The 16,801-nt window shown below is 40.9% G+C and overlaps 1 protein-coding gene across 1 annotated transcript in view; it reads left to right on the top strand.

The window, feature by feature from the left end:
• Positions 1-16,801, top strand: part of FMNL2 (formin like 2) — a 262,288-nt gene that overhangs the window by 124,447 nt on the left and 121,040 nt on the right. The window contains exon 2 of the mRNA XM_048484488.1: positions 13,004-13,087. Within this exon, the coding sequence (XP_048340445.1) occupies positions 13,004-13,087 (84 nt within the window). The remainder of the gene's footprint in view (positions 1-13,003; positions 13,088-16,801) is intronic.

The following is a 16,801-nucleotide window of genomic DNA, read 5'->3' as shown; positions in this document are numbered from 1 at the left end:
CCATCAAGCAGAGATACTTCACAAGAAGACTATTTTTTTGCTTCTGAATGCTGACCAAGTAAAAACATTTATGCCTTGGAAAGGTCAAAGCCATCCTGTATAAATCTGATAGAAGAGGATATAGGACCATCTTACTAAAGACAAACTGTCACAACAAATAGGAATTTAATTAAAATAGAAGCATCTTCCGCCATCTGTCATCCATTGTACACAGATTGATCATGTCCGAAAACTGTTCCGCCTGATAAATATCAAATAATTCTAACATACTGAGGGTGAAAATAGACAAAATCTGTGATGAGATCTCCTGATGTCTTTAATTTATATTAAAAACAGCTGAGGGGTAATTTGAATCAGTGTACAGGGTAGCCGTTATATATGGACCCCCCACAGCTGCTGTTAGCTCTGAGAAGGAAAAAAACAAGACAGTTGACCTATCATTTTTTATTACTGAGTAGAGTAGCATCTGGGTGGCGGGTGGGGGGGTCGTCCTACAAACATGCGTGGGGGAAAACAGTTAATTTTTTTGGTCCAATCTAAATCTTTGTCTTCCCTGGCTGCTTTTGAATAAGTTTAAATATCTGGACATGGCTTTTTTTTTTACTTTGTCTAGTTTTTCCTCTGAGTCATTTTAATTTATTTTCCACTTTGTTATAACTTGCGATCACTACTCTTCTCCCCACAATCTCCTGTTGCAGTTGTGTTGAACTTTTGTAGCTGTTTATCCAATGGATCCAATGGAACTGGGTTAGCATTGTAAGCTTGTAATGTGTCCCTGGCTGCGTAAGATATGATTACACTGAAAATCCTTATATAGGATAGGTCTGGTATCTGTTTGGCATCTTAGAACCAAACTCAGACATAGAGTAATTAGTAATGCTATCAGTGATATTTTGTTGGAATTTAGAGGCAATAATGAGTTCCTGTTATGAAATTAGACTTCATAAGATTTTAAGATGGGGTGTGACTAGCCTTTAAGAAATTTGATCGGGGGTGCAAAGGAGGCAGCAGAGCAGCCGTGGTCATATTTTCCTCTTGGCTGCTGCTCAGGATTCACTCTGGCGCTGGCAACGGCAGCACAGAGGAGGCGGTGGCAAAGCAGCAAAGCATGGCTACAGGACTGACGTAGGCAGCAGGCCCTCTTGGACCCCCAGAGTGGCCCTGGCAGTGGCAACCACGGTTCTGGGGCCTTCAAACAGAGAAGCCCGCCCGCCCCCCCAGCTCTGGCATAGCTGCCTGGCCTTCCGTCTCCCATATCCCTGTTCCTGTCCTTCACTCCCACTCTCTGCTGCAACTTTCTCTCATCAGCCAGAATTGACTTTGAACCACTCTATATCTATATATAGTTAAGATTGTATTAGATTGCTTTGAACAAGTAAAAGTGTTTTAGATTCAGTTATAAAATGGGAATATTTATATCCTATTTTTCAAGGTTACTGCGGGGCTAAATTAGATTAATACTGACAGCAGACATCATGCCAAAGTGGCCATAGTAGGTGCTGATCTGAGGCTGAAAGGATGGTGTGTTTAAAGCCCTAAGCAAAAGGATGCGAAACAGGATTTCTGTGATCTTCATGGCCTCATAATAGTCCAGCAGCCACATCATCATAAAGAGAAGTGATTTTAAAAATGAAGAGTCCAAAGGTGTTTTAAAGACTAACAAAAAATATTTTTGCAAGTCAAAATTTATTTTTAGGAATCAGAGCTTAGTTCATCAGATACATGATAAATATATCCATTAGGCGTATATAGTAATGCACAAGAATTGGAAAAAGGAGAAGAAGAAAGAGTTAGAAAATGAGACTAGATTAAAATGAAATCCAACCAAAAGCACATGCCCTGACATGGAATGTCCAGGCCAGCCTGGTCTTATCAGATCTCAGAAGCTAAGCAGGTTTGACCTGGCAAGTATATGGATGGGAATCCTATAAGGAATACCAGGGTTGCTGTGTGGAGGCAGGCAATGTCTCTTGCCTTGTAAACCCTGTACTGAGAGGTGGTTGAAATGGGATTAACGTCCTGGACAGTACACATAATAAATAAATCCAATTAGAAAAGGACAGAGGCTACATAGAGGTTAGTGGAACATATTAACATTTGTAAAGTCATTTAAATTATTTATATTCCCCATTATTTGCTGGTACTGACTAACATGGCCACCCCCATTGGGTAAGGATAGACAGTTCTGCTAGAGACTCTTAGTTTCCCCCTCACAGTATACTTGTTCATGGATTCCCTGCAGGGAGGGAATAATCAGGGTCCTCACATGGGGAAGGCAGAATACATTTTACCAGGACCTAAAAATGCCAGTCGTCGTCGTCGGCGGCGGCGGCGGCGGCGGCGGCGGCGTTCTCCTCCTCCTCCTCCTCCTCCTCCTCCTCCTCCTCCTCCTCCTCCTCCTCCTCCTCCTCCTTCTTCTTCTTCTTCTTCTTCTTCTTCTTCTTCTTCTTCAGTTGATGACAAATATAAAGCAATCAAAATACGATAAATAAGAGTTTTAAAATGTTCAAAGTATAAAAACATTAAGCTAATGAAGGCCATAGATCACAGTTAAAACCATATTTCCTGTACTGGATTTTCACCGGAGGGGGAGGGGGCTCAATTTTCTGTTGACACACCACTGATTTTAATGCATATGCAGAGAGGTATCACAAACTAATCTGGAGAAGTAATAATGTAACAGTTAATATCTGGACTCAGTCTGAGTGGAAAATCCTCATTACAAATAAAAATTAACTTATTACATCTTTATTCAGTCTTTCCCCCAAGGGAGGGGGGGGGCAAATGTTGATCTCCCTTTGACATTTTGTCCCAACTTTAAAGTAAGTTAGGCTGAGCGACTGTAGCTATCCCATTGTCACTCATAATGCACTCCTAAGAGCACTTTTCTAGGAGCGAAACCCCACTAAGCAGAGGATTCCAAATATAGGATCCTGCTGAGGGACTGTGCTCTTAATTATTTAAGGTCTCCTCATTCCAAGCCCATCACTTTAACTATTCCACCCTCATGAAAAATGAGAATGGCTGACATGCATATAATATGCTTTTTGGATTCCACCATGGAATGGGAAAGACTACTATAAACAGCTTAGGTAACAGTGTCAGATTCACTAAATAAAATACAGCTGCTCAGGATACAACAGTAAAAATATTACAGCCAGATGTATTTGCCGGGGTCATAGAAAGAGAAGATCTTTCTCATACAGCCAGGACACCAGACAAAATAAGTTTCTATTGTCAATAGAAAGTGATATGTGCAGTATATGGAGTGTCTTTGAAGTGCCTTGAACCTCAAAGCACCCCTAAACCCTTGCGTTGCATGAGCTTGTTGATTTCAGTGAGATCTGACTTTCAGAAACTTTCTCCATGGCTTTGTGCTGCTCTAAGATCACAGTTCAAGGTGATTTAGTGGTTCCGTTGCCAATAGCAATGCTTTACATAACCTTGGTGCTTTGTGCGGTCTTGGAATGCTCTTTAGATCCTCATCTGCTAGGAAGGATTAAAAGAAGGCCCCTCTCAACAAAAAACATACGTAGAAAAGATCTCTGGCTTAAAGGAAAAATTACAAGTATAGCTGAACTGGTTGGAAGAGGAGGAAAAAATGTGACATATGAAAGGAGACTTGCTTTGCTATTGTTACAGCCTTCCATCTACCATGCAGGTTAGCAGTCAGCGTGAAGAATGAGAAAAATTTTGTAATTTAAAAACAAGGTGGAACAAGAATTGTGGCCTGAAGGGAAAACATTTGCAAGAGGGGGAAAAATAGTGAAGCAATATGCTCCCATAGGAAAGTCAAAAGCACTACAGATTTTTTCTCTCAATGAGTCACTTGCTGGAGCAATCTAATGACCAATTCTCAAAGGAGGGGGAGGGCTGTAAGAATTAGAAATGCAATCATTTCCTGCCTTTTTACCTGTGAATTTATCTAGTTCATAGGTCAATGTAGATGCCAAAATATGTGGCAAGTAAGCGGGTTCCCTTAAATGGTTCTGAACCTCTAATCACATTTTCACAGTGTGAGAATCTAGAAGAAATAGGCAAGAGAATTCATGGCTATGTGAAATTTCACAGGTGGCAGAAATGTTACTTTTAGATTCTGTATAAACCTCTCTCTCTGAAAAGGACAGAAGACATTTAAGATTTACAGTCTGGCTCTTTAAATGTTCAATCAGAAGTAAATTTCCTTGAGGTTAGTGGGATTCTCTTCCTAGTAGTTCTGTTTAGGACTACAGCTGTAGATTTATTTTACATACCATGCATGGGCAAACATTCCCCTACTATGCACAAGTTTGCAATTGAGTCTACTAACTTGATAGTGAGTTTCAGCTAATCACAGTTCCTTGGCAAATGTACCTAACATAATACACATGATTGCAAATTTGTTGGTTGCATTCATACTTTAGTTTTGTAGTTCAATCTTTAACATTTCTCAGGTGTCCACCTACAATTGTAAGGTCACGAGTCCTGTGACATAGTGCTCCTATATCATTAAGCCTCAGGGCTCTCTAGTCTAGGCTGACGATACAAAGTAAATGAGTAGTACAACCCAAAGGAGATTCTTGCACAGCTGTTCCTTTCAGTGGGACTTGAGCAGAATCAGTTCTCAGCGATGTGGAGCCAACTTTGTGTTCAGTTGGAAGAGATTGCACTATAATGCTGACTACAAATGTTATGCAGTTCTTGTGCACTTAATCCAATAGAATGATTACAGGAGGAAACAGATATCACACTATAGATGTCTTCAGGATAGAATATGAATCATTCTGATGCAAAATTAAAACATAACCTTTCCTGGTGGAGTTGAAGGGCATAAGTCGAAGACAAATGAGAGAAGAAATCCAGTGACATTAGTAAAAAGGTGACATGGTTAGGAAGACAGTCAAGATGTCTCTTGAAAAGTACCCAATAACTAATGGGGCTGGGGACTGTAAGGATTCTGGGAGGGAACTCATTTCCCCTCCCATAACTATTTTCTCTTTTCCTTTCCTTGTCACCGCTTACAGCTCCCTCTCCCTTCTTGCAACCCTGAAATGGCCACTGAAATCTCATATTGTCTTGTTGCAAGATATTGGTAAACATTTACTTCTTAAACCTACAAACCTCTCTTCTGTTCTTAAGATTTTTTAAACAATCCCAGTGTATTTTTAAAGAGTTCAGGGTTGTTGTTGTTGTTGTTGGGGTGTGTGTGTGTTTAAACCTAGGTCGTTAGCTCCATTGTGTGGATTTTTTGATCTACACTCTGAGGCAAGACTCAGCATTAAATATAAGATGAAGTGCATTTTTACTGCATTTCTTAGTGTTTTTTCTTATTAGTTGAACACCTAATGTGAATTAATGTAAGGAAAAAATATTGGTTTCTGGGAAAATAGATGAGTGACTGAAACTCTACCCTCCCTAGACTGGAAGGAATATTGCTGCACTGTAGTAATATTCTTTCCCCTCATTTGACAGTGGACATGTTTTTAGAGTATTTTGCCAAGCTCATCTATATTGTTTAGTATTGACTTAGGAGTTTATATGATCTTGAGGTGTAGTTCGTTTTGATTAGTCTTGTGTTACTTCCATTCCCACCCCCCTTTGGAATTTCAACACTGTTATAATTCCAGGAATGCAACTGATGTTGCACTTCCTGCTCAATGCTAGTATGGTTATGGTAAGCTATTAAAGCAAGCTATTGCTACATCTAATTTGCATTTCTCTTTTCTGGCAAAGAAGTGGTAGATTTTTTTAAATAAAATGATATCCTGGTAATAGTAATGTTGAGCAAAAGAGACCCCCCCCCCCTTGTGGACACCAGCTTGAGAACTTAAAGCAGAAATGATCAGCGGGTTCTTCCCATTAAAAAGAATTTGAAAACTGGGATCTTCTTACAAATAATTGAACTTACATGTACAATCCTCGATAACTTTCTCTCCAGTGCATGGCATTATCCCATTTCGACAGTAGATGAAAGCATATGTGGTTTATTTTATGTGAGTTCAATAAAATTGCATAGCACTGAATAGACAAATTGTTCAGTGTTATATTTCACTAGATATATGAGGAAATATTGTTGGCTTCTTCTTGTTGCATTAGCAAATTTCAATGTAGAATGTCCTTGCCTACCTTCATGGTTCAAATGCCTGAGGAATTTCTTCCCTGATTCTCCAGATGTATACACAAATATGCACCCACACACACAAATACATACAGCCCAGAACTGACCTCCCAAAACAGTGCCCTTATAAAACAGTGGAACCTCAGGCACAGAGTGTGGTGAAACGTGGGCCTGCATTAAGAAAGTGAGGTGAGGATCTGCAATGAGAAGGCAAAGTTTGAGAAAATTCCTTGCTTTCTCTGGTGGAACATGACTTCTGGATTCAGTCTCTTGAGATGAGAAAAGAAGTCTTACCATGAGAACTTTCACACTATCAAATAGAAGTATGCATACAAACAACAGAAATTGTACAGTTAGTAGTACCTTAAAATTCATAAAAAGACATATTAAAATGTATAATATTTAATGTTCAAGGCAACACAATAAAAACGTAGTAGGTAATATTTTATGGAAGGGCCTTTGAGAAATGGGGAGGCTTTGTATTTGTTGAACAACTATTTACAACTATTTACAGCCTCTAGCTGGACTCATAGCACAATCCAGAGTGGGTGGTGGTGGTGGTGAATCCCCCACTAGATGCAGTGCAGTTCGTACTGATGGAAGTGCCCATTCCACTAGCGTAAGGGACACCCCAACCAGTTGTGAGGGCATTCATGCTTCCAGGGGGGTGACGCTGAGCTCTATGGTGCCTGTCTGGTGCGCAGTTGCACACCTATGGGGGACAGGGCCTTCCAGATACTGGTCCAAGGTGGAGCTACCAGCAAGTGGCTTCCACTGGGCTTTCAGCCCCTGGACTCTGTGGCGCAAAAGTTTCTTTCTGCTATGAGATTCCCATGGAGGCTGGCGGATTTTACAATTTTTCTCCTGCCTGTACCACTGGAGAACCCTAGCTACTGTACTTTCCCACCCTCATTTGAACTGGACTGTAATTTGTTGGGTGAGTTTTTTTTTCCAGTAGTGCAATGCATCAAATCTGTTCATACCACAGGCCTCTTTTTGGGAATCAGTTGCTTTCCAGAGCTGTGGTGTCATCATAGTACAAAATACTCTGGGCCATATTTTAGGAAGCATTCTCAATTCATACTGGTGGTTGGTCAAGTCTGCTAGGCTTCTCTGTTATTCTGCATGAACTAAGAATGTGCTCCAACATAAGAACTTACCTAATGGTTGCACATTTGCAGGGTAAGGTCAGCAGAGTGGGGCATGTTGCATCACGGAGAAGTTTCCCGTCCATTACCATAGCTATCACTAGACTAGGGAATTCTGGGGAATTCCAGGGAATTCTGAGGAATTCTTGCAGAAGACACTGTTTGGAAATTTCTGTAATGAAAGAATGTTCTCTACTTGAATGTTGAGTTGTGTGTCAGAATTCCACAACCTCATTGAAATACCTATTTTTTGAAATTTTGATCCCGCAATCTTTATTGCTGATCCAGCAGTCATTACGAAGATCTGCTTCATATATTTTGAGGCAGCAAATACACATTTCCCACCACATGTATAATAATAAATTTTCAAAATACACATATAGAAATGTATTAGTTGACATCCTTCCAGAAGGTCTCTTGAAAAATGGGGAGGCATGGACAGGTGCTGGACAGCTATGGGCGATCTCTGGCACCGGCATCCATTTGCTTATTTATTTGTTCAATATATTTCTAGACCACCTTCCATCCATATCTAGTCTCCCAGGTGATTTACAGTGCAATATAAAACCAAATTGCTTACAATAAAAATAATTAGAATGGTTAGTAAGAGAAGCCATTCATTTCCCTCTGTGGCAGTGTTAACCGTAGCAATCCCTGTCTACTCTCCCTCAGTATTACACATGTATGTCATAAGACCCAGACATTAGGTCATTAGAGAGTACAATGTAGATACATGTTGAAGGTATTGCCCAGGGCTAGCGGGTGGGAACGTATTTTGCTGGTTCTAAAACACCTGTGTTGGCTCCCAGTTTGTTTCCAGTATCAATTCAAGGTGCTGATAAGGATCTTGAAACCCTTTCATGGCTGATTATTCCCCCACTTAGGGTGGCCCATCTGACATAGTCCAGGGCCCATGTTTTTTCCATCATAGCTCCTACTCTAGGGATTGGTCTCCCTGAGGAGGTAAGGAAGTGCTGTTTCTAGAGAAGGTACTGCAACACCATTTTATTTGGTAGGTATTTAAAAATGAGGCTACAGGCATTTTTTCTTGGAGAGAGGGAAGGCCTCGGGGCATTCTTGTATTTTGTGTCTTTTAAAATTGAATCCATAAGCTACCTTGAGCCTGGGGGAAAGGCAGAGTGTATATTATAAAAATAATCCATTTCCCTGCTGCACTGTAATCATGGTGTTTTTTGTGGTGGTACTCACTGGTACTGAATACCAGCACTTGCGGGGTGTGTGTGTGTGCTGACCCAAATCCTGAAGGAGGAATTGGTGGAAATTGGTGCAGCCTACTAATGAACACCTCTTTTTTTAAACAATAGCAAAAAGGCTGATGTAGTCTCTTTCTGTACCATCACAGGGAAACTGAGTCTGAGGGATCCAGAGAGCACAGTTTAGCTGTCATCAGCAGACGACTAAGGATGCTTGTGATGTATCACAGCGATATTGGAGGCTTTTGCCTGGTGGGCCATTTAGTGTCCAAGTCCACCCAGTATCTGGTGATAGCAAGAGAAGGAATTAGGCATGTCACTTCCAAGGAAAAATCAGCACCGAGATTTGTGGATTGCTTTTTTTTGGAATTCAGCACTTGAAGCAATCCTAAAGGTCTTTATTGCAATTGATAATCTTTGTCCTGTGATGTTTAGACAAACCTGTTTGTAACCATTCAGACATTTTATTGGTGATTGGTAATTGGCCATCACTTCCCATTTAGAATTTTATTTTATATGTGAAAGGCTATATCACTGCAGTCACAGATTAGAGCCCAAGTACGTAAATTATCTCCTTCAGTTTGCATGCAGTGACATTTTAAAATCAGAGTGTTGCCCTGCTGTTACAGTAAAATAGTACTTCATTAGCATTTTAATGATATTTCAAGATCTCTTCTTTTAAAAAGCCAAAGCTTTTAAATACAGGAATTTAGCAATTCCTCTGCCAGGTTGGGAAAAAAGGGATCATCATAATACATAGGGTAGTAGAGTTCATTCTATATTGGTAACTCTAACTCCTACATCTGAGGACTTTGTTGTAGAGTGTTCACTGCAAAGATATCACTGCAAATGATATCAGAAGAGCACTCTGTCAACCTGTGCCTTGATAATGGAGCTGCCTACTGTTTTTCACTGGTAGGATTCCTGTACCTTTAAAACTGCTCATTTAGTAGATGAATGTATCGTACCACAGAGTTGCCGTAACAGGGATTGCCTCATCTGTTATAAGTCGGCATTTTATATGGATGGAGCATATGGGTCTTGCCTATATATTGTTGAATATTCTGTGAATACCTGCTGCTATTTTATGGCTATTCTGCAACTGAGACACTTGATTGAGGGATAGTTACTATGATATAGCCCTGACCTGGATGATCGAGGCTTGCCAGATATCATCAGATCTTAACAGGGTTGGCCTTGTTAGTACTTGCACAGGAGGACAACCAGGATCACTACCAGGGACCCTACGCAGAGGCAGGCAGTAGTAAACCAGCTCTGTTAGTATCTTACCTTGAAAATCTATGGGGTTGCCATAAACTGGTTGGGACATGACTTCAGTTCCACTACCACTGTGATATAATGTGGGATTTTATTTCCCTCCATGTCATGAAAAGCTTCAGTTGCCCATTTTCACACATTACACACCTAATAAAGGGACAGGACATTTTGTTCTCCAAGCCTTTGGCAACCCTCGTAGAATATTAGTTGGGGGCAACTGGGAAATTGTTACCTGCCTTCAACTATTCGGAGCAGTGGTATTACCCAGTCTGGCTACTGTTGACTTTGTAACTTACTGCATTACTTAAAATTTATGTCCAGCTTCATTAATATGACTATTGTGTTGTGTTTTCATTCTCGGTCTTATAAGTGACCTGTATGTTTTAGAAGGTCATTTACGGATGTCTGCTTAGCTACTGGCTTTTATATTTACAAAGGAGAGCGACTTCATCTTTTTTTGGTTTTGCTTGTATCCCAAACCACTATCCAATCTAATTACGTCTGTATTTTACAAGTCTATATAAAAGGCAGACTTGGAGTTTTACCAGCTTTAGTATCCTCTCTGTTTTTTTCCCCTTTTGTACTAAAGATACAGTCTTAATAAAGAATCCGTGAGAGTTCAAAATTGCTCACTAAATTTTGTGACAATTTGGCTTGTCCTAATTTAATATTTCCCTCGCCTAAATATCTGAGGCAAGCCTGATCTTGTCAGATCTCAGAAGCTTAGCAGGGTCAGCCCTTCTTGGTACTTGTATGGGATGAAAGTCCAGGATTGCTACACCCAGACAAGCAATGACAAACCATTTTTTGCCTTGAAAACCCCTTGAGGAGTTGCCATGAATTGACTGTGAGTCAGTGGTACTTCACATATACACAATTTTTTTAACAACACAACAACACAAGCCTTTATTGGCATACAAAACAGGACAATATTTTAAATCAAAACAAGGTTAAGAAATGCAGTTAAAATTACTAATTTCCAGTATAAAATTTGCAACAGTTTCACAAAAGAGCACACCAGCTGTTCAGGAGATTGGGTATCTTATAACACTCATGCCACTGAGAACATTGCAAGAAAATGGAATTCATGTATTTCATGCGTATCTTGTTGTATCTAGGGCATAGAAACAGAGAATGGTCAAGTGTTTCAACTGTATTCATATCACATGAACAAACTCTTTTAGAACATTCCATATTCTTAAATCTTCCCTCCAGCAGAGCTGATGGCAGCACATTACATCTTGCAGTAGCCAAGGCTCTCCTCTGGGTGGGATTAATCAGCAGACGAAGATATGCTGCCATAATTCCACACTCACATGGGATTAATAATGTAGTCGGAGAACAGGTTGTCTTGGCAGCAAGAGTCAGATTATGAAAATCAAGATCCAAGAGCCTATTCTTAACTAGTCTGAAGGCTTCCACCTTTGTGAGCATGAGGAGTGATTCCAAGGGGAAACCAATAGCTTCAACCTTTCTAAAGATCAAAGTATACCATTCTGAAATAAAGTGATCTGATAACAGAGAGGGAATATAGCTATTGGATCCCACTAGAAAATGTATATGCAGCCAGTATTTTACACACAATTTAATATTGGGCTACTTTTGTTTCTGAAACTATTGTATGGAGCAGTGTGACTACTCGAACCTGTTGTATGTAGGCCAAAAAATCTGAGTTGCTTTCCTGTGCTTTCAGGTGCTTTTGGGCATTTTTCTCCCTTTTCGGACAGGTTCTGATTACCATTTTACACTAGGTATATGTAGAATCATTGCTGCCCGTTATTAATGCCATATTGATCTCATATTTGAACCACACACGCTTCTTATCTCATACTTGCCCAAGATTACTGTGTTTGCACTTTAAGAACATTGAAATGTCCAAGAGATAACTGGCTCATAATAACAATACACTGCTGAAGATAATAGTGGTTGAAAGTTTGTTACTGCAAAAAGCTGTAGCATAGTGATGGGACATATATTTTAAATTCATCTGCTTTGCTGCCCTTGTTTACTGTGGCACAGTAGTTAAGTTGTGGGGTGGTTACCACAAGTTCCTGGATTCAGTCCCTGGCTTGTCTAGTAAAGGAGGATTTCAGGAAACAAAGCTGTGGAAAGACTGCTTTCAGAGTCATATGAGAGCTGCCACCAATCAGAGTAGACATTGCTGGGCAAGATCAACCAATAGTCTGATTCAGTATTACATTCAAAAACGGGTTCTTCATTTCTTGTCAATGTGCATCTTCCTGTGGCCTTATCTTCTGCCTTGCCTGTTTTTGTTGTATTCCACTGTCAGGCTTAGATTGGGCGGGGATGTCAATATCTTTGTTCTTATTATTTTATAAAATGCCGTTGACAGGACAGTTTGCTGTATTTCTCTACACTTTTAAAATAAAGAGGAATGGCCAGACTGTGTCAGGCCCAATTTGTTTACCACCCATCTGGCTCTCGTTTCTTCCCTTCAAATGGGTGGCCATGAGGTGGAGCTAAGGACAGCTTTTTAAATGGCAAATCTGAGTTCATTATTCTACCTTCCCAACATTTAAATAGGGGTTTTTTCTTTACCAAGCTGGTTTTAGTACTGCAACACTCTTGGGTTGAGAGAGAGAGAGGGAAAGGGAGGGAGAGGGAGAGAGAGAGAGAGAGAGAGACCTTTTAAAGGGTTGTGTGGTGTAGGGTCTGTAAGAAGGATGAATGAAGGCGTGGAGATGGTGGCAGAGCAAGTGGCATAGTAACAGGACATGTGGATGCCATTTCTGCTCTGCTTGCAGCAACTACCATTGGAAGGACAAGTTTCCCACTCCTATCTTGGAAGCAGTCTTAAATATTTGTACCATGAGTCCTGTGATCCCATCTGCTTTGCTGCTGTTGTTTACTGTGGCACAGTAGTTAAGTGTGTGTATGTGTGTGTGTGGGGGGGTTGGTTTACCACAAGTAACTCATCACTCCTCTCTCTTCTAAGCCTTGATAGAGACTGTAATGAATCCCATTTGCTTCCTCTGCGCTTTCCTGGTAGTTCTCATTTCAGCATCCTTTTTGTGGAATTCTCTGTTAACCAGGAATTCAACAGAAAGCAATTAATGTTAATTATAACCACCTCTGCTTAATCACTTGCTTTGAAAACCCTATGGAGTTGCCTTAAGTCAGCTGTGACTTGGGGGCACTTTAAACAGGCCTACACACAACCAGGTTGTTATGACTTGTTCTTGTCAGCCCCCTCTCAGCCTGAAGCCTGCTGTGGTCACTTATATTTGCTTTCTCTTTCTCTGCAGAATGCAATGAACCTGCCTCCTGACAAAGCAAGATTACTCCGACAGTATGATAACGAGAAGAAATGGGAGCTGATCTGTGATCAGGTAAGAAGTGCTTTTTTCAGGTAGTTCCTTTGAGGAACCTGTCCTAACAGATCTCAGCTAGGGGAACAGTTTACCCAAGCCTGATCGTCTTCCCTAGGTCTGTCAAATAAAACTCTTAAAACATGGTGGTTGCTGCTTTTAGAAATGGAAAAAGTGTGCTTCTGCTGGGAAAGAAGCATCCTAAGGGAAGGTTAATTAGTCTGAATTTCTCAATCTGATATCGGGTGCCATCTGAAGCTGGTCGTGGGGACAAGAACGTTGTCATTGCACCAACACACAGCATCACTTCTGGTGTGAAACTGGAAATGCTGTTATTGCATCACTTTTGGTTTTGTACCAACAGTGACCTCATGCACTATCAGGGGTAGGGAACCTGCGGCTCTCCAGATGTTCAGGAACTACAATTCCCATCAACCTCTGTCAGCATGGCCAATCTGGAGAGCCGCAGGTTCCCTACCCCTGCACTAAATCATGCCCCCTTTCTCCCCTTCACCTGGTAGCAGGGATTAGAGATCAGGGGCTTTCTTAAACTGATAGTTAAGAAGAAAGGTTATGTTTGCTGGCTCCAAGTAGTCTGTGCAGGATTCAGGTTCAGACTTATCACCGCAAATACTTATTTTTGAGCATGTGCATGCTTTCTCTGGAATTACCAGGTGCCTAACTGAAGAGAATCAGCCCTGGAAAAAAGTTAAGCAGTAATCCAAACTGGAGGAGGAGGAAATAGGTGCTTCACAGTGGCTAGTGCTGTAGAATGGAATTTGAGATACGTCTGTGATAGACAGAAAAGGCACATTCTGCCTATGACTGGGGGAAAAGTCATCAAAGGGTATGACTTTTGACTGTGAACTCATCTGAATGGCAGTGACTCAGACCATAGGGCATGTTAAATGTTAAAACCTTTTTGAAAAAAAATCCTATTCTTTATTTAGAACACATTCTGTTTTTCTTTTTCGTTTTGTAATATTTATCTTTGTGTTGAATGGTATGGGATAAGGATGACATTCCTCTCTGGATTCAAACCCAAAGGTAATAGATTAATTTAAACTCAGTCTCTGGATCGTTACTGAATTCTCGTTGGACTCTGTCCAGTTCCTAGTGGACAGAACTCCAGATCTCAACATGCCTATCTCAGTTGGCACCCCTACAAGAGACATGACTGAATGCTGTTGACTTATTTCCTTATTTCCAGAAGCTAGACCACCAACACAGTCCTATGTCATATACTTACTCTGATTCTACAGCATGCAGAAGGGAGTGGACTTTTTAAAAAGTTTTTTGAAAATGATAGAAATTAAAATAGAAGAAAGAAACCAGAATCAAATCATAATTACTGTTAGTTCTAGAGACTGAAATACAATTATACATATAATCTTCTATCTATATAAAAGGCAAGGTGTATTGGTGACAACTCACTTTTTAAAGGACTGGGCAGGCTGCACTGATGCAAGCGCGTTGTAGAATGTAAAAGAGGTTGGTTCTCTGGGGTTGGCAAGCAATGAGGACAAGCTGAGAAGACAGGGAAAGGTAAGGGGGAGTAGGGCATGGAAGGAGCTGGTGGTATGGAGTCTTGGTCAATCAGGAAGGAGGGACTGAAAAGAAGGAAAGAGGGAAGGAACGAGAGATGGCAACGAAGTCCTTCACCTTGTGGAAGGCACGACCAAGAGCAGGGCGCCTTCCAGTGGCAGCTTTTTTTTACCCCTCTCCTGTCAGGTGGGCAAAGGCCTCGGCCAGGGCAAGAAGATGAGAAGGCTTCTGGAGCTCAAAAGGGGAATAGGAAGCTGTACCCCACCTCCAGCCCCAAATCCTTTCTCATCCTCTGCGCCCCGCAGGCCGTGGGCGTGTACAAGAGTGCCCCGGCAATGCACAGAGTTGCAAGCCTTGCTACGTTGTTAAAAGGAAGCTTGTGCCCGTCAAAGGCTGGGGGTGGCTTCTAGGAATCTGTAGGAATGTCTGTCTTTTGTTGCCCAATTAAAAAATTAAAAGGCTTGCAACACTTTGTAGAGCTTATCCACACAAATGACCCCTCCACAAATCACCCCTAAAAGAATGTGCCCCCTTCAAAACTAAAGGAGAGGGCAGCTTCTTCTCCCTTCTGCTATTTTTGTGTTGACATGGGGCATAACTGAAGCAGCACTTTTCTAGAGCTCGTTGTATTTTTCCACACAAGGGGCTTTATTGCTAGTATTATATAAAAATCTATTATGATTTTTTTAGAAACTTTTCTCATAAAATACAAGTTGTATTGACATATTATATGTTTTCATAATACGATGAGTTATTTTTTGTTTCCCTTTAAACCCTTTTTCAATCGGTCATATGTCATCAAGGTTAATGATAATTTATATACATCTTTTTAACAGTGGAAATGATGACTTTTGCTTGTCTAAAAATTGATGAAATTGTTCCTGGATTATTACCTTGAACCGGAGAACAAGTGGGAATACGAACTTATTACTTTTGAGGTTCTGTTGTTTTTAGAAATGCACTTTAATTACATCTGTTCCTGATGTAGGTAGCCCCATGTTAGCCTGATCTAAGTCTGTTTTGTATGCCAATAAAGGCTTTCGAATCGAAAGTTAGCCTGATCTGTCAGATCTCAGAAGCTAAGCATGGTTGGCCCTGGCAAATATTTGGATGGGAGACCTCCAAGGAATATCATGGTTGTGATGTGGAGGCAGGCAATGGCAAGCTACCTCTGAACATCTCTTCCTTTAAAAACCCTATCAAGGTTGCCATAGGTCAGTCTGTGACTGGATGGCAACAAAAATTCTCATTCAAGATGGGCGGTATTTATTGTTTGGATCCAGCCAGTTTTCCCCCCTACTCAATCTTGGTCATTTCATCTCCTGCTTAAAGGTCCATCGCACATGTTTTTCATCCATGCAGGTCCCTGATCCCCAGTATCTACTTTTTTGTGGTCAAATGGGACCCCCCTCTTTTTCATCAGTGGACAAAGTGGTTGGATCTGACTAGTTACCTCCATTTGCGGGGAATGAGTTCTTGGATTCAAGGCTATCAGTTGAGTAAGAGATGCCTGGGAATACTAGCAAGGCTTGATTTTAGGTTTTAAAAAGCCGTCAGGCATCTAGACTGAGCCAGTTTGCTTGCATTTGGCATGTTCGAAACTTTGTCATTGGGTCTACACTGAGACACACCCCAAACTGTACACGTAGAACATAAAGCTGAAGGATGTGCCTTACATTTCTTCCCAGAATAGTCATCAGATCATCTTGGAGAAACATTGTGAGTTCAGAACCAGTAGCCCGTGTTCTTGACTATCTGATCAGAACATTTAAAGCATTGTACTGCTTACAGTTACAACTTACAGAGACACTGTGGCAAATTGCTTAATCTGCTCTATGTAACTCATTTCCTTGGGGCTTTTTGCTTATAGTCAGTAGGAATGCCTCTGTGAACTATGAGCTTTGTCCTTGGTTTCTACACATGCTGTTTAGCAGCAGGATTCAGGAAGAATGAAGTCACTTATAGGACTGGAACCTAGCCACTGTCATTCACACCTCTGAGTCAGTTGGACTCTTTTACGGCCCAGGCAGATCTGCCTGATAAAGATCTGTAGTCTTGAAGTCTGCAGATGCAGTGATAACAGGCCTGAAGAAGACAGGTGAGAATTTAAATCAGGAGAAAGTGACAGAGACATCTGAGTAATGCTTGAGGATTTTCATAGAGGTGTTGGAAACACCTTTGGCTCAGAGC

This window comes from Sphaerodactylus townsendi, linkage group LG02 (genome assembly GCF_021028975.2).
Source record: "Sphaerodactylus townsendi isolate TG3544 linkage group LG02, MPM_Stown_v2.3, whole genome shotgun sequence".
NCBI classification, from domain to species: Eukaryota; Metazoa; Chordata; class Lepidosauria; order Squamata; family Sphaerodactylidae; genus Sphaerodactylus; species Sphaerodactylus townsendi.
This window is presented reverse-complemented; position numbering and strand designations above follow the sequence as displayed.